General features: G+C 34.7%; 4 protein-coding genes across 12 annotated transcripts; 2 read left to right on the forward strand and 2 right to left on the reverse strand.

Annotated features, from left to right (window-relative positions):
• The first annotated feature begins 288 nt into the window (after positions 1-288).
• GDHB (GDHB glutamate dehydrogenase) lies at positions 289-6,132 on the forward strand. Of its 9 annotated transcripts, none has more exons than XM_010655424.3 (11): positions 289-549; positions 685-862; positions 1,747-2,020; positions 2,807-2,920; positions 3,288-3,509; positions 3,763-3,837; positions 4,048-4,164; positions 4,420-4,670; positions 5,255-5,330; positions 5,411-5,497; positions 5,754-6,132. In XM_010655424.3, exons 3-11 carry the CDS (start codon positions 1,913-1,915, stop codon positions 5,937-5,939), a joined length of 1,236 nt encoding a protein of 411 aa, XP_010653726.1. In that variant the 5' UTR covers positions 289-549; positions 685-862; positions 1,747-1,912; the 3' UTR covers positions 5,940-6,132.
• Positions 6,133-6,631: 499 nt separating this feature from the next.
• Positions 6,632-8,684, reverse strand: LOC100245323 (putative H/ACA ribonucleoprotein complex subunit 1-like protein 1). Its single transcript, XM_002281891.5, has 4 exons — positions 8,451-8,684; positions 8,145-8,293; positions 7,930-8,045; positions 6,632-6,945 (listed from the first exon to the last, which is right to left on the reverse strand). Exons 1-4 carry the CDS (start codon positions 8,581-8,583, stop codon positions 6,777-6,779), a joined length of 567 nt encoding a protein of 188 aa, XP_002281927.1. The 5' UTR covers positions 8,584-8,684; the 3' UTR covers positions 6,632-6,776.
• Positions 8,685-10,153: 1,469 nt separating this feature from the next.
• LOC100267624 (uncharacterized) lies at positions 10,154-18,196 on the reverse strand. The gene is made up of 17 exons (XM_002281916.5): positions 17,826-18,196; positions 16,584-17,055; positions 16,075-16,200; positions 15,915-15,988; positions 15,753-15,822; positions 15,614-15,669; positions 15,442-15,513; positions 15,223-15,317; positions 14,938-15,004; positions 14,728-14,857; positions 14,425-14,640; positions 14,204-14,334; positions 12,325-12,499; positions 12,139-12,229; positions 11,251-11,408; positions 10,952-11,140; positions 10,154-10,585 (listed from the first exon to the last, which is right to left on the reverse strand). Exons 2-17 carry the CDS (start codon positions 16,998-17,000, stop codon positions 10,526-10,528), a joined length of 2,127 nt encoding a protein of 708 aa, XP_002281952.1. The 5' UTR covers positions 17,001-17,055; positions 17,826-18,196; the 3' UTR covers positions 10,154-10,525.
• A 3,214-nt stretch (positions 18,197-21,410) lies between these two features.
• Positions 21,411-24,551, forward strand: LOC100262243 (probable galactose-1-phosphate uridyl transferase-like). The gene is made up of 4 exons (XM_002281936.4): positions 21,411-21,420; positions 21,859-22,355; positions 22,818-23,108; positions 24,000-24,551. Exons 1-4 carry the CDS (start codon positions 21,411-21,413, stop codon positions 24,258-24,260), a joined length of 1,059 nt encoding a protein of 352 aa, XP_002281972.2. The 3' UTR covers positions 24,261-24,551.
• The last annotated feature ends 129 nt before the right edge of the window (positions 24,552-24,680 follow it).

The raw sequence follows: 24,680 nt of genomic DNA on the forward strand, positions 1-24,680 counted from the left end.
GTACACCCTGTACCTCAATCATAACAACCCGTAAAATTTTCTGGGTGTTTTCATTACGGTCCATTTGAATTTTGTTGTTTTTTGTTAAACGCAAAGACGACAAAAACAGAGCCTACCCAGGAATCTACATCATGGGTTTCTTCTTTAAACCTGTTTGCTGTTGGCTCTTGGTTCATTTCTTAATTGGAAAAATAAGATGTGGAACATGTAAATACTTGGGGTCTCAGTCTATTCAAAGAAGTGGGTCATGGGTGTATGATCATCCAACTGAGAAAGTGAAAGTGAAAAGTGGAAATAATTCTCAAAGAAAAAGAATCAGTGAAGTAAATAATTCTCAATTAGTTTGTTAAGAGAGTAGGAGGGAGATTGGTCACTGGTATGACTATGAGTCTTCTCTATATATATACAGATACATATATAGATATCATGCATATGAATACACAGATATGGTGACCCAAATCCCTAATCAATGATGATGATTTGAGAAGGTGGAGGTCGCGTCGGATTCACGTACAGATTTGTGATTCCATGACGGTGGGTTAATGGAAGGTGCGTTTATACTGAGACCTCAGCAGACAGGGCATCATATTCTTCTCTCTCAAATTTGAACCTATTGCCTATTTGGTTTGATTCATTCACTTTTCTTTATTTATAAATCCCATCAAATTTTGGGTTTGGTTGCAGGGATTTGGAGATAATTTGGTGGGGTTCTGTGGAACTGATTCTGATTCTGCTGCTGGGTTTTTCACTTGTAATCTATATATAAATATAGTCTGTCTCTGGATTCGGAGTCGGATTTGGATTTGGATTTGGATTGGGTTAGATTATCTCTCTCAGCCTCCGGACTTCTCTCCGATTTTCGGTATCATTTCTGTCTCTGTTTCCTTTGTTTCTGATTGCTTCGTTTTCTGAAAACGAAGTGTTTTTGCTTCCGAAAAACAGAACCCATTCTTTCCGCTGTGATGGTTGGCTTTTGTTTCATTTGGTCCTTAGTCATGGTAGTTTTGAGGACTCTGGAGACCCTGGACCGTCCATATGCCATGGACCCGCCAGATGATGGTGTGATCTGGTGGGGTCTAGCACAGGTCCATGGACTCAATGGGTCACTTTTCAAAAATAAATTCTCTTTATTTATTTGTGTTTTGTTTTAAATAAAGAATAAATGATTTGAAAGCAGTGACTGTGTAATTGAAGAAATAAATTATGAGGGAGTCTTTCATCTTATCCTATCATGGAAACACTTCATGGGTCCATAACCCAATTGTTATTTATATATATTTACACTTCTTAGAAGATATCTGGATATCAGGATTTGGAGAAAAATTGTAAGTGAAAACTATTCAAATATATAGATGAGATTTACAGCAGATCTGCTTTGATTTTGGAAATCCAAGTAATTCTCATATGGGATTCTTCATTCTTGGACTTTTAAGTTTTAACAACATGGACCATCCCACTAATAGGACAATTAACCATCAAATTGTGTGTTTCTTGAGGAATTGGTACTGTTTAATGTTGCCCTCATACAAAACGGGAAAAGGAAACTCGATTCTGGGTGTTTTTGCTTCTGAAATCTTGCTGCCCCACAACAAAATGCTCATATAATGTCATCAATCTCAGCTTATTACAGAGATTGATGACATTATTACCTAATGGGTTTGCCTCCTTGTCACTGAAGGATGTGAATGAGGTTTATATTTATGGGATCATCTTCCCTTATTATATCTTATTGTGTTTGACTTTCAGTTGGTGCTCCTCACTCAGAAACTGTTCATCTAGTGATACGAAACTGCCTTCCTGCTTACTTTAGCATAAAAGAATTGGCTAAGATTGATCTATTTTTCTCATTTTGGAGTTGAAAAGAGAGAGATCTGATCTGAATTTAGGTCTTTACACAGTTCCAAGACCAACCATGAATGCATTGGTGGCAACCAACCGAAACTTTAAGCTGGCAGCTCGCCTTTTGGGGTTGGACTCAAAGCTTGAAAAGAGTTTACTCATCCCGTTTAGGGAAATCAAGGTCAGAATGACTCTTTTTTTTTTTTTTCTGATTTCTAATTTTGTAAATGTTGTTGAACTGTTCAGCAGAGAAATCTTGGAAATCATTGTTTTAATGATTTTTTTTCCCCATCCTTTAGAGCCACTGCTTGAACTGATTTTGTACTGATCTTTCCCAAACAATTTAAAAGGCGATTCCATTTTGGGGAGTAAAAGTTAAAGGGGGATTAGCTGGGTCATTCAGAGGTTCTCCAAAAACTTTGAAGAGAAATAGCATCTCCCAAAATTTTAGAAGGATGAACAGAATAGCTATCCAGTCTAAATTTGCTGACCCTGTCCTGTGTGTTACTTTGAGCTTCTTCCTCTTGGATGTCATTTTTTTTAATATTTCATTTCTTTTGTACGGTCAATGGGGGCAATACGAGTCCTTTTGAAACTCTCAGTTTTCACATCTCAGACAAGTCTTCCACACTGAACTTTATGCAACACAAGAAGTTAAATGCAACCATCCGATATTCAGCTCTTTTCGTCCTCCAAATTTGAGTTGTCTACTCAATCTGTCAATTAAAATTAAAATTTAAACCATTTTATCATTTATATAAACTTGATTCTCTTATGGAAAATCTCTGCTATGGAGAGATTTTTATTTGGTTCCTAGGTCTTATTGATCAATTCTGGATTATTTGAGGTATGTCGCTTGTACAAGTTGTGGTTTCTAATGATATGCTCAGTTTTCTCATCCATGATAACCGTATGATTTACCATTTTTTGACTATGCTCTTTTCACTTCTTTTGAACAAAATTGCAGGTTGAGTGCACCATACCCAAAGACGATGGTACTTTGGCATCATTTGTTGGATTCAGGGTTCAACATGACAATGCTAGAGGCCCCATGAAGGGAGGGATCAGATACCACCCAGAGGTTGTTTACACTCAAGCATCTGAAATCTTTTAAAAAGAGGGAAAACAATAGTTATTCTCATGCTCGGACTGACCTTTTAGATATAAACTATACCTTGATTTCCTCTCTTCCCAAACATATATGGCATTTCAACATGGCTACAACTTATCCTTTTTTTTTCTTAAATATCCGATTTCTCCAATTCATAAATTTGAAAAGAAAATGCTCATCTTTTTGTGACAAAAATTTATGGGAAGTTTGAGTAACTTGTTAGGTTAATTCTGTTCTCCAGGGTTTTCATGTAGCTTTAAATTAAATCTACTCTCCAGCTTGGGAACAGATTTGTGCTATTGCAGTTTCAGTTTGGATGATCGCATAGCTTTTGTAGGTTGACCCAGATGAGGTAAATGCTTTGGCACAACTAATGACGTGGAAGACAGCAGTAGCAAATATTCCATACGGTGGGGCCAAAGGAGGGATAGGATGTAATCCAGGGGAGCTAAGCTTGTCTGAGCTAGAACGACTGACAAGAGTCTTCACCCAAAAGATACATGATCTAATTGGGGTCTCCACAGATGTTCCAGCACCTGATATGGGAACAAACCCACAGGTTTGAGTATGGAAGATTTAAATAAAAGATAGTTATTTAGTTTCACTAGTTGGTTGAGTGCTGGTTTTATCATGCTAGTTATATTTACCAAGAAACATGTGTATCAACATCCAGGGACAAAAAATAAAAAATAAATAATTGTTACCTATCAAAAGAAGGAAAAAAAAAAAAGTTATGGTATCTTTGGTTTGAATGTTCAACCATATTTGAACTAACTGTGGCTTTTGTTTCTGGTTCTTGTGTTGTTGAACAGACCATGGCATGGATACTAGATGAGTACTCGAAATTTCATGGCTACTCACCTGCTGTGGTGACTGGAAAGCCTATTGTGAGTATATAGCACTCTTATGATGGGTTGAAAAGTACAGGTTTATACCATAATTGTAGGTTTGATTTCCTGTAGATGTAAATTTCTGCTGATTCAAGTACCATACATCGATTCTTTGGCATATCCTATATTGAAATCACCATGATGTATATTGCTGCCTTGGATTCTGTTTGTTTCTATAATCTGACAGTGATAAATTCTTTAAATTAGGATCTCGGTGGATCTCTGGGCAGAGATGCAGCTACAGGAAGGGGAGTACTCTTTGCAACAGAGGCCCTTCTTCATGAACATGGGAAGAGCATTGCCGGACAACGGTTTGTCATACAGGTGACCTTTTATATTAGTAATGCCATATTTGATCTTTATGCAATTTGAGTGAATGGTTATGCAGTCAAAAAAAATTGAGATATGGTACCTTTTGAATAATAAGTTAATAACTCATGGAAACTACCACATATTATCACACTTCCAGGGCCACTATTATAGAAGAATGGATGTAAGGGAGAAAAACTTGATAAACTCGATAAATAAATCATTTATTTATAAGCTTTTTCCATTATTAATGGATCTTTTTTATCCCAGGGGTTTGGGAATGTGGGTTCTTGGGCTGCCCAACTCATCAGTGAACACGGTGGAAAGATTGTTGCTGTAAGTGACATCACTGGAGCCATTAAGAATAGCAAAGGAATTGACATTCCAAGCCTCCTCAAGCATTCTGTGGAACACCGTGGAGTCAAAGGTTTCAATGGGGCAGATCCAATAGATCCAAAGTCAATATTGGTTGAAGATTGTGACGTCCTCATCCCAGCAGCCCTTGGGGGTGTGATCAACAGGTTCTTCTCACCAGCATCTGTTTTGTTGAAGTTCACTGTTCTTCTTGTTCTTTGTTATAATTTTTATTGCTATTCAGAAATTAATAGATCTTTATCTTAATATGTAAGATATCGTAAAGAAAACATTTTCCTTCAAACAGAAGAATAAAATGATGGACAAAGGGAACAGAAACAAGCTAGTACTCTAGAAGTAACATATCCAACTTCTAAAATTGTCAAACCACATTCAATCCCTATACGCTTTGATCACCAATAACCAAGAGAGTAGTGATGATTTTCTCGCTCTTTCTTTTCTTATTTTCCTTATAAGGATACCTCCAAATCCAGTACATTATGCAATGCTTTTTATGAAAGAGATAATAACTAACTCGGTTTATCATCATCAATTCAGTTCCTAACTTAACACTGAAGGCCAAATAGTCATCATTTTAAACAACCTTCAAAGTTTTCCTATTACTTTAAAATTCTTCAGCTCCTTTTGGATTTGGGCATTGCAACAAAATAGTCAACCATCCTAGGTTTTAGCTCATGATGCTTAATCATAAGATTCATAACTAAATGTTGTTCTTTTGGTCCGTTTGTAGGGAAAATGCAAATGAAATTAAAGCCAAATTTATTATTGAAGCAGCCAACCATCCTACAGACCCTGAAGCAGATGAGGTTAGTGCAAACTTTGAAATTTAGAGTTCTGAAAAAAAAAAAAAAAACTGCAATGCCATAACTGTTGTATTCTCTTGCAGATCCTATCAAAGAAAGGTGTTGTCATTCTTCCAGACATATATGCAAACTCGGGGGGAGTCACTGTCAGTTATTTTGAGTGGGTTCAGGTATCATACTTCCCTCTCTTCTATATTAGCAAGTTTTCCTCACAGCTACATGCCATAGAAAATAGCAGTGTTAAGAGGAGGCATTTCAACCATTTATTGAGAATTTTCTCCTGCAGTTTCTTACTACGAACAAACCAAAAATCAGGAAAAAGAATGTGATGCTAGAGCTGTAATGAATGTTGAATTTTATAAAAACTGACAATGAATGTGCACACATTTGCATGGTAGTAAAACTCGGTGGTTTTGTGACTTGCAGAACATTCAAGGTTTCATGTGGGATGAGGAGAAAGTAAACAATGAACTGCGGACGTACATGACCAGAGGGTTCAAAGATGTGAAGGAGATGTGCAGAACCCACAATTGCGATCTGCGCATGGGAGCATTCACCCTTGGAGTTAATCGTGTTGCCAGGGCAACCGTCCTTAGGGGTTGGGAAGCCTAAGAGGGTTGCTATCTGAATAAAGATGAGGGAGTCTCCTTTGGGACAAGAGTCCCTCATTCTTGTCCGTGTTTGATATGGCTGTTGCATTTTAACTAGTTCAGCAATGGTTTTGTCATTCCCTTTATGGGCTTTAATCTTATTAGCTGTATCGACAATTTCATAAGGTTTAATCATCATCTCCTATTTAAGGATATACAGGTTGCACAATTTTTATCCCTTATGAGCTCATTTGCATCCATGAGCAACAACTCATTTCACTTCCTAAGCAAAATGATTCCAATCATTCCTAGAGTGCATTTGACTGTAATTTTGTTATAAAAAGTGTTTCTAATTTTTTAATACTTAAAAATTTTTATCTTTCAAATATTATTTGAAAAATGATAAAATTACTTCCTAAAACCACTATCAAACACATTCTTAGTGTCTTTCCTCTGGATTTGGACAGTAATTGCTGAGGACAAGATACTCTACTCAATGGGCAGAGTGGGTTGATTGGGCTGGAAGTGACCTTGTGAAAGCTTCACTTTCATAAATGGCCTATTCAGTGTAAACTGCTTCCAACTTTTGGTTACATTTAACTGCACAAAATGCTTTATCCAAAACCAGAAGTTGATTAACCACAATTTCCTGGAATCTAGCCACCATTTTCAGATGATCTGGTAGAACTAAACCCACATTATAACCATAGAATGTGGTCACAAACAATAATTCGATTAACAAACACAAGTCAATTTAACGTCAGCATTCAAATTGAAATTCTTGTGTACCCAATGCATCTTGGAATGACAACTCGATTACAAGAAGAAGAGCACTACAAACTATTACACAAAAGCTGTTCTATGATCTCCCTCTGCCTCTGAAGCCACCACCACGACCACCTCTAGGAGGACCTCTGCCACCCCTAGGTCCACCCCTTCCTCGAAAGCCACCACCTCCACGGCCACCACCCCTACCACCACCTCTGCCTCCACCGCGACCACCCCTAAAAGCAGCTTGTGGATGTCCCCTGCAAGATAATCCCACATCACACTTCAATTCGAAACAATAAGACATTCCAGTCGGTTAGAGTACTAGGGAAACAATGTAAATAAAATTTTAGCAATGAATAAAAGCCCAAAAAATCTGAAGGGCCAAATTCAGCATATTCCGTGAATCATACTCATTACTGCAAGTAACTGGACTGCAGTTAGGTTAGAGCAAAATGGGATGTGTTCTAATTCTCCAGAAATGACAAAGTTTGATTGGTACAGATGCATAATGCCATCTATAGCTAAACAGCACCATTTTCAATTCTATCACTAAAACCTACTCACATGCACTAAGAAAAATGGGTTAATTCCAACAAGCTAAATTTTCCAGCTCATGCTAACATAAAATCAACTAAGACTGTAAACTTGGGCCTTGCTGTATCCCATGAACCTAAAACTGAATCCCCAGCCAGATTTATGAGAGAGACTGAGCAGATCAGCCCTATGCAGCCATCCCATACATAATCAAAGTTCTACTATAAAAATAGCATGTTATGTCTCTCTCTTATGTTGAGGAAGGTCCTTGCTAAACAATTACATCCTAATACACATACCAAAAGAAAGAAACGAGGAAGAAAAAGGAAGAAAGCACATTATTTGAGCTATTCCATTAAGCCAAATCATATATTAGGTTCTTGACCACAAAATTTGCGGCAGTCATATAGAGCCTTGAAGTCACCAAACAGTCTATCATAATTACAAATCAAGAAGAAAAGGGTATACAACAAGTAATTTTCTGAGTTAAACTATGAAAATACTGGCATTTGGAGACTTTTTAAGTCAACTAACTCAGAAAAAATTCAATCTCGTATGCCCACTTTGATCATAATTGGGGAGAGAGTAATGTAGCATGATAAAAATATAGATTTCACACAAGGGAATCTCATCAGTTGTAACCCAAGCTATGTCAAAGGGATACACAAATCTAGAGAACAAAACGTACGAAAGAAGAGCAAACATACTTGGGTTGGGGAAGAAATCTCTCCAAGGGCAAAAGCTTGGCAGGATCAATGAAGAACTTATCACCGGATGAATATGAAGTGGCCACGATCCCTTCCATCATTTTAATAGAGAAATACTGCCATAATAAAACAAGAACTAGATCAAACCCCTGAACCAAACATGATCTACAAACCAAAACTAGAGAATAAAATGTAGGAGAACGCTGGCTACTCACAGACTCATTGATGGGGCCGAAGATTTCATCAACTTTCCCTATCTGGGTCTTGTTCTGCAGATAAATTGGAGCATTAAAGTAGGGTATCTTCGCATTTGTGAGCCTTGTCACTGCATCACCCTCACAAGCATGTAGGAATGTGGAAACCTCTACATACAGAAACGACAGTTGGATTTTTAGAAACAAAGGCAACAGAGGAAGTACCAAAAATTTATAAAAAAAATAAAAATAGAAATAGAAATTTTATTCATTTTTCTTTCTATTTTCCTACATTTTATCGAGCAAAACGAAAAGCGAAAAACGAACCTACGACTTCGGAAGGGGGGCCTTCATCGCGAAATCCACCGCGGCCACCACCGAAGCGGCCACCACCGAAGCGACCACCCCTACCCCCGTCTCGGCCCCTGAAACCACCGCCTCTCCCTCTTGGAGGTCTCATGGTCCACTGATCAACCAAAAGTAGGAGATGAGAGGAGTTGAGGAAAAATGATGATGGCAAGTAGCAGCGCGGGTGACTAAGGTTTAGGGTTTAAGCGGGTGTGGTGGTCTTCATCTAAGGCTTAAATTACTATAATGACCCCACATTTTCCGATTTTTCCAAAATGCCCCTGTGGTAGCTCTCACCTTTTGCCAGAAATTATATCTTTAAAATATTTTTATTAATTATAAGAATAATTTTAATATTGTTAAATTTTAATAAAAAATATATAAAAATAAAAAGAAACTTGTTTAATATTTTTTTATAGAAATAATAATAATTATAATATTTTTAAAATTTTAATATAATAAAAAAATTATTTTCCTATATTCACTTTTTGACCTTTAAATGATATTTTAACTTTCTACAATTCTCAAAATGGCAAAAGCCCCTTTCCTTCATACAGCCTACACTTGATTATGTCAATTTTAAAAGCAAAAATCCTCATAGTATTTGTTTAATAATTTAATATGTACATTTATGATCTTATAAATTATATAAAATAATAAAAATCCATTTATTTTTTATTTCAATAAGCTGTAATTTTTTTCGAAAACCACGTTGTTATAGGTAAATCAATTTGTGTTGTATATGGTTAAATCCAAAAATATTTTATTTATCATCCATGAAAAATATATTGACAAATTGTATTGTATGAAATTTTATCACCCTGTCAAAGTGTCTATGTTATAGATGGTGTTGAACATAAGATTATAATTATTAGGGTACAACTTAAACAAGTTGGTCCAACCTAACCCAAAATTCAACCTAATATTTAAATGATTTTGAACAAATATTTTAATTACTTGGATTAGGCTTGAATTGAGTTTTCTTAACCCCATCTCAATTTGGATTGGTCTCAAGTCAAAGTTTGGACAACCTGACCCAAACTTGATTTAATATTTTTATAATATTTATTATTCTATATGATAATATTTACTCTTTTTTTAATTAAAAAAATATCAAATTATAACCACTTTTTCTTTTTTTTTTTTTAAAAGATACATAAGTTTATTTTTATCTTTTTATTGTTATTTTAAAATTTTATATTATTTATTATTTAAATTTTGGTATAAATATATAGAAAAAAATTACTTTTAAAAACCATGAATCTTACAACCCATTAAACCCAAATAATTCAAGTCTAACCCAATCAACCTGAGTTGAGTTCAATTTGATCAACTCAAGTTTAACTCAACCAACTCGAATTTAGAAAAATGAGATTCCATTGGATTTGGGTTGAATACTCAAATTAAAAGTTGGGTTGGATTGAATACCTCATATTAAAGGTTGGGTTGGATCGAGTTCAAGTTGATTGTTTCTTAATTCAGATTGGATTTAGGTTAACATGAATTGAACCAACCCACCCAAATTACAGCCCTAATAATTATGAAATATGTACAACATCTAACCCCTACTAGGCTACTGGCAGCAGCCACTCTTTTATCCATAATTTTCAATCGCTTGTGGAGGAATCAAACACAGCCTAACTCAATTTCCCAAAAAGAATCCATTTCTGTCGATTCAAATATAGAAAATCTGGTTTTCCATTAATAATAATTTCAAGCACAATGGGAGTAATCAAGTTCAACATTAGTTGGGTGCAATTGCCAGATTACTATCAAAATATATATGTTTCTCATCAAACCCCTTTTGCCACCACTGGCTCCGATTGTTTCATGCTACACGCCCCTTCCAACTCTCTTGATTCTATTGCCTTCCATTTTTTCTTTTCCATTTTACAGAGTCATCATGTGAGCAGGATTCTACATGTAAACAACAACCTGGATTTTCTTTTCCAGGGCCTCCATTCCAAAACCAAGTGTCTTCAGAGTCCCTCCTGGCTTTCAAAATTTACTTCATATATTCTCCACCAAAATCACAAAAATATACAATCCACAAATTAACAAACAGTTCGCCCATAACAAATTGCTGCAATGTAGAGATTTTTGGACCATTTTTCCTGTAAAAATAAAAAAGAAAAGAAGAGAAAATAGACAGCAAAGTGACCAACCAGTAATTAAAAAAGTTAAAAAGAAGGAAATTAAAAAGAAAAAAGAAAAACAGGGAAACCACCACAAAACAGTATATAAAAAAGCATGTTCCCTAGTATCAATATTCATACAAGGAAAACAAATGTTATGATAATAAGCACCTCAAACTTTTCAGAGCCCTGTTTAAGTTGAGAAAGAAACTAATAAGCATGGATCATGCAAAAGCAGATTTTAAAAACTTAAATCATCTTGATTTCTTCTCTAAGGCCGTGAAATAAATCTTCATGGGATTGAACAATTTGCTTGGTTAAAAAGTGACAAATGTGTGTTCATACCTTTACATGGGTGCTTGGGAAGGCAGAGGTACGAAGGGTTTCTTGAGTTTCGTCCATCATTTTACGTTTTGGTATGCTCAGTATGAAAGCTGCCTGGTCATTAGTTGCAGCCATAGATGTAATCCGGTAACCACACTCCCATCTCCGGTGTATTCCTTCACTTGGATACAGAAAATCAAGCTCCACAACCTTTGTATCAGCAACACCAGTAAAAAGGGGAAATAAATATCAGCTACTTCTAAAAGAAATTGTTCATACATTTACTAAAGTGAGAAAAATAATAAAATATTAATTGTAACCTGATCAGTATATCCAGAGTTCCTGGACATTACCACCCCCCAGCGACTTCCAGCAGTAGTCATAGATGTGACATGGAAACCTTCTTTCCACTTCTTATTAATCCATTTAAAGGGAAAGGATTCACTCACTTTGTATGACTGCTGGGTATAAGGAGTTCCTAACATAAACAGAAAACACCATATAAACACATGGGCCAACTCAAAACAATATGCAACATGACAAGATTAAATTCCATGATCAAATTTGGATGAGACTGATGTGTTAGCCTGATTAATTAAGATAGGGAGACTATCAGCATCATGAATAAAAGAGTAAGTGCCTCTAGCTATGCAACTCGGTGAAATGTCAGCACTAGGACACATTCAGAACATAATTAGTCTTCTGTCACTGATGCTCGAGCCTTGTGAAAAAAATTGCCTCTTCTAATTTGTTCGTTTTTCTTGTTCAGATTTGCGCTATTTGCACTATTCTAGAATTTTTGCACTTTCATCACAGATTAGCAGGGAGGAGTGATGACAAGGCAATGATAACAGCAGTGGTAGTGGGTGCAGAACTGGACCCAGTTCTTTTTGTCAGTGGTGCAGGGCAGAAGATGGCAGGCCAAGCCTGCAGGTCTCAAAAGCCCCTAAGAGGGCCAATCCAGAGGCCACTTAATAAACCTCCATCTCTGAACTTGTATCCTTCCAAGTCCAAGTGCATATATATACACACACAAAAATAGCAGTATGTTATTTTGTTGGTATTGTGCCACCTTATAGAAGATTTATGCTGTTTCCTTATCATTACCAGAAAGTTAAATGCAGAGAAAAAATGAGAAGCAAAAAAGGAAACAGACAGACAAACACAGAGAATAAATGCCTTAACAATCTATGGGAATGTGATCCAACCTTTAGACATGACAACCAAAGAACTCCCATTAGCAGCCCCTGCTATTGAGCTGATGTAGTAATTCTTTTCCCACTGTTCCATAATCCAATCCTAGTGAAAATCCAAAAGTGAAAGGTCAGTAGTATCAGGTATGCATGAACCCACTCACAGAAGATAATAGAAATCAACACATGAAAAAAAATAACCTTATGCAGGAAGACAGCTGATAGTTCATAGACCTGGGAACTATAACCTGTTCCCGCATCCATAATAAGGGCCCAAAGATTTGATGAAGAGGCCACACAGCTTATATGTAACCCATCTTCATTACCCTTCTCTACGTGCTGAGGCAGCCTTGAGTCTGCTACATTGTAGTGATATCTACAAATACCATAAAAATTCTTAATGCTAACCAAAAGAAACTCTTCATATATATGTTTACTGGCTTACACATTTTATTAGGCCTAACATATTCTGTCCAGGCCAACATCCAAATCTCAAGATTCAATCTTTTTCCTGAGGAGAATGTCTTGACCATGGATACACATGGGTTAATTTCTAGACGAGACAGTACAAGATAAGCCCTCTTCAAGCACTTGTGAGGGTTCAAAAATCTTTAGGTCCACAACACTTCATACCTCACTTGAGAACTTCCTCAGGCAACATTTTACACAGACACAAAAATAAATTCACCACCTAAGGAAAAATGATAAGATCAAAGACACCACATTTCATACTTAGACAAAATTAAAACCAGTTTCACATTCAAGTTCTAAACAACACCTCCCTTGAGACAAATTAACCCTGATTTCATATTTTAAACGCAATTATATCCCTGGTTTGGAAGACAAGGAACAAAGTTGCTTTTGAGGAAGAGGAGCTGTCAATTCAAAGACTTAAGTCTTCTTTTGTTTATTTTCTTTGGTCGGAGACGAAGAGGTCTATAAAAGATGGGCCCTCGACCTTAGTTGATTTTGTTGGTTGGGTGGCTTCCCATTAAGGGTGTGGGTAGGGATGCTCTTCGGGCCTTGGCATTTTGCTAGGGAGCGAGGGGCGTTCTTCTTTTTCTTTTCTCTTTCTTGTACTTTTAGCCATTGCTTCGGTGGTTTTTTAATACAATCTCTTTATTTATCAAAAAAAAAAAAAAATTATATTCCTTCTCATCCTTCTATTCTATCATGATAATTGTCATTTTACTTTTGCAATAAATCACATGCCAACAAAAACAGTCCCTTTGCTACTTAAAATTCCATGTACCATATACTAGCAACACCATTTGTAATTTCCTTAATCAAGACTTTGTTTCCATTCAGCTCTCCATCTATATCATTAAGTAGCATTTTCATCTAAGGTTAGTGAAATTGTTTGAATTCTCTTGGCAACCCCAAAAAGGAAGGATGTTTAACAGTGTACACCATTTCTAACACAAATAAAGAGTCAGATGAAGAATTTTGGAAAATTTTAAATGAGATTTAGAAGGTGTAAACCTTTCAATATTGGGTTTGTTCTGATAATTGTTTCACATCGAGCCAGGCATATCACAAGGAAAACCCTAGTTTTTGTTCCATCTAAAGAATTTAATGAAAATTTAATGAGGCAGAACAGACTGGAAACTCAACTCTACTTGATCAGACACCATTGTGATATGACCTAAAATGGACATGCAATAAATTATGCTGAAAACCAAAACCTGATATCCTATATACAGGATGAACAACAAGATAAGTTATCAGAACATTATGTCAAAGTTAGTCACAGGATAATTTATCAGAACATGAATGTCACAATTAGTTAGATTAGAATGACCAACAGCTATTAAATTGACAACTTAATGGGCTCATCTGAACTGAATAAAGAACCAATTCATTCATCACATTATTTCGAAAAATTTTATTGAGGAAGTTTATGAGTTCCAGAAGATTATTAAACTTACGAAAAATGTCTCATGAGAATGGACAGGAAATAAAGAAAAAAGAAAAAAGACAATCCATGAGTAAAACAAACCACATGTAGGAGTTTGGATATTACAGAACCATATATCACAGATTAAAGAATGCCATTTGGACTGAGAACATATCCATTTACCTCTGCTTCATGGGACGACGTGCATTGTAAACTGATATCCACTGGGTCGCAGGGCTACCTAATCGTACTTTCTTCTTTGGCTGCTCATCTTCTTCCAAATTTATGAGCAATCTTCCCCGCTTTTGCCCAACCTAGTTATGCAGAAGACATTACAATAAAGAAAAGGAATCCTACCATCTGGTCTGAAGTAAAGAAATAAAAATATGAAACATCACAACAACCTTAAGAGCTCCATCAATTCTAATTGGTCTCGTTTGTACAGGTTCAATTAGGTTCTCAAAAAGAGATATCAGCTTGGGATAATTTGGCTCCTCGTCAAATTTCATATTAGTAACAGCTTCAAGGAACTGTTTGAATGGAGCAGGACAAAAGCAACACATCAACTCTGGTGAAGTAGCCATCTTTTTCTTACAAACAAGGAAACTCTTGTTGTCTCCCTGTAATATTCCAAATGAGAAAAAACTAAAATCAGATGAAGTTTCCTCAGCCTGAATGGATCAAAGACACAAACAATATAAACTCACCTGATAGCCCTGCCATGGTAATCTTCCTTTAATGAGAAATATTAATGTGTAAGCTAGTGACTCGAGATCATCCCTTCTACTTCCTGTCCGTCCTAAATGTGCATGCACACTTGCATACCGTATTGTTCCCCTGCCAAAAGAGGAGATTAATATATTATAAAGGTCAAAGCATTTTTTTTTTTTTTTATGAACATCCAGAAATCCACAAACCTGAATATGTCAGGCCTCTGATCATAATCAACATGTTGACCAGATGTGGTGTCTTTCCATTTAGAGGCTGAAACAAAAATGTGTTAATTGCACTGGCAATAAATACTAACAATAGAAAAGCATTTGCTCTATAATGTTTAATATCAGAGGCAAAGACAAAAATGTAACCAAAAAGAAGTGCTGAACACTCATGCACATTGTTTCACATGGTGAAACAATACTATGGTTCACACCACGCAGAGGACATGACACGACAGGTGAAAGACTTGAGGAAGGATGGCATACCCAAACCAAGATCAATAAGAAATAGCTTCTTCTCATCAGCAGTTCCAGGTTGACCAAGTAAAAAGTTCTCTGGCTTCACATCTCCATGCACAAACCTTGGTTGAGGAAGAAAAAAGATGACAATAATTAACAGAATGAAGAAGCCACTTTGAGGAAAGTGCTCAAGAGAGACAGGATGATTCTGAGAAAGTGAAACATGGAATTATTAATAGTACTCACCCCTTCATGTGAAGCTTCTCGAGAATTGATATTGCCTCTACTGCAATGCAAGCCACCATATTTGGTGACATCCTGTTACAGGATTTAAATAAATTAAAAACAGGAAAAAAAATGTCCACTTGTGTGTGTGTGTGTGTGAGAGAGAGAGAGAGAGAGAGATTCTATTTCTTACGTCTGGCCTACAGAATTCCAAAGATCCCAAAGACTTGGCCCCAACATGTCCATGACCTGACATGTTTATTTTATTTAATTCAGGCACAATGTGTAAATTTGGAAGTCCTGATGATGAACAATTTCAAACCAAAACTCACCAGAATGTAGTAATCTCCTTGGCGACCCTTGTAGTGAACCCAGGGAATCCCATAACAACCATTTAGAGTGCTTTTCAAGGGGGAAAAAGAAAGAAAAACAAAAATCAAAATGATAATTTAAGCCTTTAAATTTAAAACAAATTTAACCACAATTAGTCTTACTTGTAGACTTGCCACTCATAAGGAGGGCCATAATTGCATCCTTTGCTATTCCGGTGCTCAAACTTCAATGCTACCTGTTATGCGAATCCCTTTAAATAGCATATCTGAAGTGACTAATCATTGGAAAACTTTGATATGGTTAAAAAAATTTGAATAGTACCTCAAGCGCATCAGGTCCCGTTCTTTCAGTGCCACCACTTACCCTTCTGCCAACATACACTTGACCAAAACCACCCTTACCTAACTTCCTTTCTATCTTGTATATAGGAGAATTACCCACTTGTACCTAGAACCAAAAACAGAAAACAACTAGATGCTTTGAAAGAATCCGTGTTGAAGAACGAGTGAAGGAAAAATTTTAACAAATGCTCCATTAGCCCCTCAGAAATCAGGGTAATGAGGGTAGAAGCAAAACCTTGGACCCTTACAACAGTCTATTCAAACACAACCATCTATGAAACTTGAGTTTTGACCTGTTACCCTACAATTTTTCATGAGTGGAATAAATTGTCAGGTCGCCTGACGAGGGCACAATTTTGGAAGATTTATGGCAATAGGTGTTTGTTACTAAAATGAGCAGGCCCACATTCGCTCATCTTAAGACTCAAATTTTAACATTTTAAAATCACATAGGAACTCAAATTGAGTAATGAGTAAACAAAGGGCTACCCTCTCTGGGACAGGAGTGGTGCTTGCTTCTTCCTCGGCTCCAATAATTTTCTCTGCACTTCCACCTTCCATTGCAATTTCTTTATCTGCCACGGCGTCTACTCGATTAAAAGCAGGCTCTGCAACACCTAAAGCACCAGCTTCTGGATGAACCTCACAAGGAGGCTCTGGATCTAAGTCTATCAATCTAATGCCCCTGCCTCTACCGGCAGCCGCTGGCCTTGTGGCTATCGCTGCTGAAGGCCCTTTTGCTAGAGGCGTAGCATTACAGCCCCTTCCTCTTCCACCACCAACTCTCCTCCTGGGTCTGTTTTGAGCAGGCAGAAGCCAATTTTCTGCTTGATCCCCTGGTTGTGGCGAAGGTTGAAGATCATCAAGCCGCTTTGATCTCCGCGGTCCACTTCGCAACTCTGGCATCCTCAACCCATGCAACTCACATCCCAATCATTCCCCTAATACGCCTTCAGTTCTTCTGTAACCCAAAAAAAAATTGAAAATAAGAAGAAATTACAAAACAAAACAAAACAAAACAAAAGTACATGCTGTAACCACGAATCTGAAGAATACCAGCATAAAACCTCTTAAAGCAACAAAAAAAAAAAGGCAAATCGTAGAAAAAGACTTCCCACACGAGAAACTGGACCGCAGGCTTTTTTCTTTTTTATCATCATGAGATTATATAATTTCAAATAATAACAATAACCAGGGAACTTGTGAAGCTTCCCTCGATATCTAGCATATACAAAATCATAGAAAATAAGAAAGAAATAGTAGCGTAGTGTAAAAGCAATAGAAATGAGAAGAAGATACCATATTTGGCAAAAAAAAATATCTGCACATTTATAAGTAGAATTTTTTGTTGCATGATTTAAAACCTGATTTTTTTTTCCACTAACGAAAAAGCTAATGTAGCTAAAACAATACATATGGCTAATATTCTATATATCAACTTTGCTGAATCCACTTCGAACTAAGCGGAGATTATGCTCCAACTTCAACAAAAAAAATAGGAGGTCTCACTAACAAAACAAACCCCAAAAAAATTAAAAAATAATCAAATCAACCCGATCAAACAGTCAAGAAACGATGATCGGAATCCATTCAGATTCTAAGCAACCAAACACCCTCAAATCCATCCACAAACAGCAGGACCAGAAACTCAAAAACACCATACCGATCATCAAACAGAGCCCAAAACTGAAAACAAAACACTCTTCCTACACCGAAAACACATGTACTTACAGATCGAGCCTGTGAAACTTCGAATCCACAAGGATCGGAGCCCAAATTTGATGAGATCGACGCATTCACGCTGCTGAGAACCCAGCGATGTAGCGATCATGCTCGGATCCTTGAGACTGTATCATTTTTACATTATTTTACAATATTTGAAAATCTGGGGCTGAAACCTGTGATAAAGTTGAGGATAATGGAGCTGTCTAGGGTTTGGTTGGTCCGAATCCGATTTTTATGTGAGAAAATTTGGGAAAGTGTTTTTTTTTCGTTTGTGTTTTAAAAATGTGTCTGGTGATATCCGTGCTGTCTGAACCACCTTCTCCTTGTGTTTTATACGAAGCCATCTTGAAATTTACATGGAAGCCTACAAACGTGGTCCTCCGAATACCCATCAACCCCAAAAGTTTTTTTAGAGTTTTGATTTTACAAGAGTCAAAAATATAAATTACTTTTGATCCAGTGCCCTGCATTAAACCCCTCTTTTTTTTTTTAATTAATATATATATATATATATACTTTTATTAAAAAAAAAATATCTTAATAAAGCAATTCTCGACAATTTCACATCACACGTATACCATGTTTTTTTGCTCCATAGATTTCAAAGTATCACTCACGTGGTTATTCATTTTCCTTAGCATGAAGAAGACAAAAGTTAAATGTATTTACAAGTACAAATTTACAAAAAATAAAAATGAATCTAATAACTTCATCAGTAGAAAAATAAATAAATTTCACTTCTTCTAAGAATTGAATAAATATTTTTTTTTTATTTTTTTTTTCTTTGGATTGAATACATTGGAATAGTTTGCTAGATAAATCATGTTCCGATATTTTAAATAATATGTCGTTATTCCATTTAGTGAACAAATACTCGAGGAAGGAAGATTTAAATGAAAAAAAAAATAGATGACGTAATACATTAAACACTATATGATAATTTTGTCGTATTGGGATAAGAGTATGATCATATTTCAGGTACCATTCATGTGAGTAATGAAACTAATACCGTCTATTTCATGATCGTATTTTTGTCGCATATTTCATGATTTTAAATATTATGTTGATACTCATGTGAGTGAAAAAATATATTATAATAGACTATATTATAGACGATCATTCTGTCATATTATGATAAAAACAAAATTGTCTTATATACATAATTCATATGAGTAATGAAATTGATATCGTCTATTTTGGTTTTATTTTATTTTATTTTCTTAATAATCAAAATAGTCAAATGTCGAATGTTTCGATGTTCCGATTTCCTTCATTTTGAAGTTACCCTCGAAACACTAATGAGAAAAAAATAATATTAATGAAAAATAAAAAATAATAATAAAACGTTCAAATAGATTTGTATTTGTTGTCACATTAATGATATGCAAATAAATATACTTTTATTATTAGTACTAAATATCAATCTCTTATTTTAAAATACATAAAGAATACGACTAAGACAATTCTTAATAAATATCAATCATTGATGCACATAGTATGTCACTCATCTTTTGACTTGTTTTCTTATAATATATGATATATTTTTAACAAACATTTATAGCTTAAAACGTGTTTTAAAAAATTAAGCATTTGACAGAATTTAGAAAACACGTTTAAAAAAGTTAAAAAATCATTTATCATGCTTTTGAAAAAACATTTGATAAGTGATTATCCAAAAAATAATTATAAAAATCTACATATCTAAGACTAACTTTTTATATGTCTTATATGATCCCGATATGAATTTAAGTCAATAAAGATAAGAAATTTAATAACAAAACTTTTAATTTGATTTTCATCCACCATTACATTAATTGAATAGGGATTTATACTTGTTGATGATATCATATGTTTAAAAACTTAGTAAAGTAATACACTCAACTAAGGCAATCTTCGATAAATATTTACCATTCAAGTATTTCTTACATGTATTCATTTTACTTATTTTTTTATACAACATGATTAAATGCCATTCACTCTTTCTTTGCTCTCTGAATATTTTTTTTTTTTTTAATTTTACTCGATAGATTTCCTCAAGTCAAAACGGACAAATTCTCGTCAAATAAAATAAATTTTATTTGTTAGCATTTATATCCCTTTATACTTTTGCATTGAAAAAACAAAAATAGTTTTAGTAGTAATGATATAAGCATGTTATAAATGTCACTAGTAATTTTGTTTTTATATGACATTCTCATGCAATTCAAATCTTCGATATTAATTATATAAACATGTTTGAATTATCATTTACCATTTTGTTTTTATATGATGCACATCTTCAATATTAATAATACATCTACAATTTTGTTTTTGCATTGCTCTTGCGATATGCACATCTTTAATATTAATTATACAAATATGTTATAACTATCGTATATAATTTGTTTTTACGTGATTCAAAACACACACACACATAGTTGGGGTACCAAAGTCATTTGCTTAATTCATAAAATTAAATAATCTAAATACTTCGGGGATATTTGGTAGAACTTAATACTTATTATTTAATGACTTAAGTCGATTTTAAGTTATATTATATTTAAGTTGTTGACTTAAAACTTATCACTTAATTTTTACTTTGAGTATTAAGATTATCTGATAAAATTAACTTAAAATTAATTATAAATCATCACATTGACATATTTATGATTGTAAATTATAATTAAGGTAAAAAATATCGAGTAACAGTGAAAGTCATGGAATAGTTAAGGAGCGTGAAGGTAATTAGGGCAAATAAAGGTAAAGATGTAAAATAAAAATTAAGACTTAATTATTTTTACTATTATTTAAAGTTGTTTTTAACTTTAAGTAATACTATTAAATTATTTTACTAAATATACTCGATTTACTTAATGACTTAAATTAAGTTATTAAACTGGTTTACCAAACACCCACTTACTAATAGTCAAATATAGAATATTTCAATTTTATAATTTCTTTAACTTCAAAATTACTTTCAAACAACCATAAGAAAAAAAGTAATATTGATGAAAATAAAAAATTAATGATAAAACTTTTAATTAGACTTGTATTTGTTATCACATTAATGAAAGACGGATAAATATACTTTTATTATTAATATTAAATATCAAAAATTTATTTGAAAATAAATAAAGGACTTAACAAAGTCTGCACATTTGTTGTGTCTTTTTGCTATTATCAATAACTAGTTGTAAGTGTCCTAAAACTTTAAATAATATGTTGGTATTTTGGCTAATGAAAAAGTATTGGAAGAATGAAGATTTGGTTGGAAAAGATCAATCAACATAATATGCTAAACAACATAGGGTAACATTGTCATGTTTGGATAAGAGCAAAATCATCTTTCTGTACATGTAAGTAATAAAATTGATACATATCTATTTCATGATAGTATATTTTGTCGCATGTTTCGTAGTTTAAAATATCATGTCGATATTACGAGCAATGAAAATAATATTTTATAATAGACTATATCACAAATAGTCATTTTATTGTATCATGATAAGAGCAAAATTGTCATACATACATGATTTATGGGATAATAAAGTTGATATCGACTATTTTAGTTTATTCTTATTTTTTTATTTTTTTAACAATTAAAATAGTTTAATGTCGAATAGTATAGTTTTCAGTTTTCTTGACTTGAAGTCACCTCCCACCGCTAATGAAAAAAGAGTAATATCAATAAAAGGAAAAAAACTAATGATTTTCAACTAGATTTGTATTTGTTATCACATAAATAAGACACAAATAAATATACTTTTATTATTAATACTTAATTTTAATTTTTTATTTTGAAGTAAATGGAGCATCCAACCAAGACAATTCTCAATAAATACCAATTATTGAAGCAATTCATACATTCATCTTCTTTTGACTTATATTGAAAACATATTTTTATTCATCTTTTTGATAAATGATGATTATTTTTAGATAAGTATTTGAAATTTGTATTTTATAAATTTAGATTTATATTGAAAACATATATATTTTTTTAATTTTCTTAAGAATTTGGAATAAATATTCGGTGGAATAGAAAATAAATAAAAAAATTGAGCATTACATATATATAATTTGGACCGACCAAACGCAGCAGCATTGCGTAAGATGGCTGGACGGGACCCTGAAATCAGGAAAGACACGGTCACGAACCGGTGGGTTGTCTTCTCACCTGCTAGGGCTCGAAGACCCTCCGATTTCAAATCCAAAGACTCTGCGAACCCTAACCACACCCAATCGGAGTGTCCATTCTGTAGCGGCCACGAGCACGAGTGCGCCCCAGAGATCTTCCGGTTCCCACCGGATTCCACCGTCGATTGGAAGATCAGAGTCATTCAAAATCTCTACCCTGCTCTCAGCAGAGATGTTCAACTGAACCCTAGTTCCGATGGCATGGTTCTCACTGGGTTTGGCTTTCACGATGTGGTGATCGAGTCTCCGGTTCACGCCGTTCACTTGTCCGATCTGTCGCCGTCGGAGGTCGCCGAGGTTCTCCTGGCGTATAAGAAGAGGATCCACCAGTTGTCCTTCCACCAATCTGTCAAATACATTCAGGTTTCTTAGCTTGTGCTTGAAGCTACTTTCTTTTTAGTGGGTTTCATTTCTTTATCTATTTTCTTTGTAGTTTAATGCTCAATTATGGGTCTATCTGTTTTCATTTCTTGGTTATTGCATTGAATTTTTGAATCATGATTAAATTATTGGCGAAAATTTTGCTAAAATTTGAATATGCTACATAAGCGAAATTCCATTTCTAGTTTTTTTTTTTTTTCATTTCAAAACAAAATGATTATCTTTCTTTGTTAAGTCCAAGATGTCATTTCTACATCAATGGACATGGACAGCCACCATAAGTGGGTTTGAATGAGTGTCATTTTCTTGAAGAATTTCATGTGGCATGAATTTGGATGTCCCTAAAGCTCAGTGGGTTTGTTACTGTTGCATTGCATCCTTGCAATTCTTTCTATTCACTGCACTCTATGTGATTTATGCTGACTCCAGTTTTATGCCTTACAGGTGTTTAAGAACCATGGTGCTTCAGCTGGGGCATCAATGAGTCATTCTCACAGCCAGATAATGGCTCTTCCAATCGTTCCTCCTACTGTTTCTTCCCGCCTTGATTGCATGAAGGGGTATTTTGAGGAGACAGGGAAGTGTAGTGTTTGTGAGATGTCAGTGAAGGATCTTTTGATTGATGAGTCAACTCATTACATTTCAATTATTCCATTTGCCGCCACATTTCCTTTTGAGATATGGATTGTTCCACGGGATCACTCTCCTCATTTCCATGAAATAGACAGTGAGAAGGTAATCATCAATTCTGGGTCCAGAATATTAAATGCAAATTGATTTTCTTGTTCTTGCTGTTTATTGAAGAATATGAGCTCTTATTTGATTAAGTTTGTTAAATGAACTATTATAAGTTGGCTAAATGGTCATCAAGCATCATATCCATGTAAAGATGTGCAATATTTATTCTAATATAAAGCAAACTTTGAAATGCGAAGGAACTATGATATCTTTTGATTATATTAAACTCAATTTATCCGGTTTTAGTAGTCGGGTTTTTAGCTTGTTGGCAATTGTGAACTGAGCAGGTAAGGCCCCTAAACCCTGAAAAATTAGAAAATTAAAAATAAATAACAATAAGGTATAACCAAATTATCATCTACCAAAGAAAAAAGAAGAAAATTATGCCGGCCTGTTGGATTAGCAGGTGTGGGATTGCATTACAATTTCTCCTGTTAGGATTGTGTTTTATTGATGGAAGGCATATGAAATTTGAGAATGAAGGGCATTACGGCAATTACTTCTATGATGATTGTAGATAAAAGAATAATCACCATACCAGGTTGGAACTTCAGTGAAACCCTCATTTGAGGAATGGAACTGAAAATAGCATATATATATATATATATATATAGAGAGAGAGAGAGAGAGAGAGAGAGGGAGAGGGAAAGAGTTATTTTATGATGAGATGGATGTTTAAGGATTTTACCTGAGGTTTATTACTGATTATTATATGGCTGTGAATAAAAAAAGGTGCTGAGTTTAGTTTTTAGCTAGAAATGACTAAGAACATTTCTCGGCATGTATAAGAACCAGTATAATTTGTTTGTCTGCCATGTATTAATTTGCACTGCTGTTTATGGATTTATTCAAATACTTTGTTCATAGTTTTGATGGGCATTTGTGCAGGCAGTTGATCTTGGTGGTTTACTGAAATTGATGCTTCAGAAGATGTCTCTGCAGTTGAATAGCCCGCCATTTAATTTCATGATTCACACATCTCCACTTCAGGTTACCGATTCACTACTGTCCTACACCCATTGGTTTTTACAGATTGTACCTCAATTGACTGGGATCGGAGGTTTTGAACTTGGGACTGGGTGTTACATAAATCCTGTTTTTCCAGAGGATGCTGCCAAAGTTCTGAGGGAAGTAAATCTTCCAAAGTAGGGATGTAATATTGGTATTCTGATGAGAGGTACATAATTTTGTTTTGAGGAAACCACTGTTGAATGCGTTCACACAATTCCTCTTGTATGGTCAAGCACATATATCAAAAATAAAAGATATGACCCATTCAAAAATAACTATCTAGATCAGACTTAAAGTCTGGCATATGGTGATTTGACACAACTCTTTTAGAAGTGACTTGATTGTAATGTCTGAATTCATTGTAAATGTAGAAACTGCCAGTGCTATATCACAGGGATTACTCCTGGAATAACATGCTAATTTTATGAATTGACCTGGACTTGCCTTGTATTCCTTGTACCAATGGAAATTTTGACCTTGATTGCATAAGATGATCATCTTTGATTTGGGTTCTATTTGATTTTGATGAACTTGTAAATTATACTTTTACTTCCCGAA

The sequence above is a fragment of the Vitis vinifera genome, chromosome 8, assembly GCF_030704535.1.
Source record: "Vitis vinifera cultivar Pinot Noir 40024 chromosome 8, ASM3070453v1".
Classification (NCBI taxonomy): Eukaryota; Viridiplantae; Streptophyta; class Magnoliopsida; order Vitales; family Vitaceae; genus Vitis; species Vitis vinifera.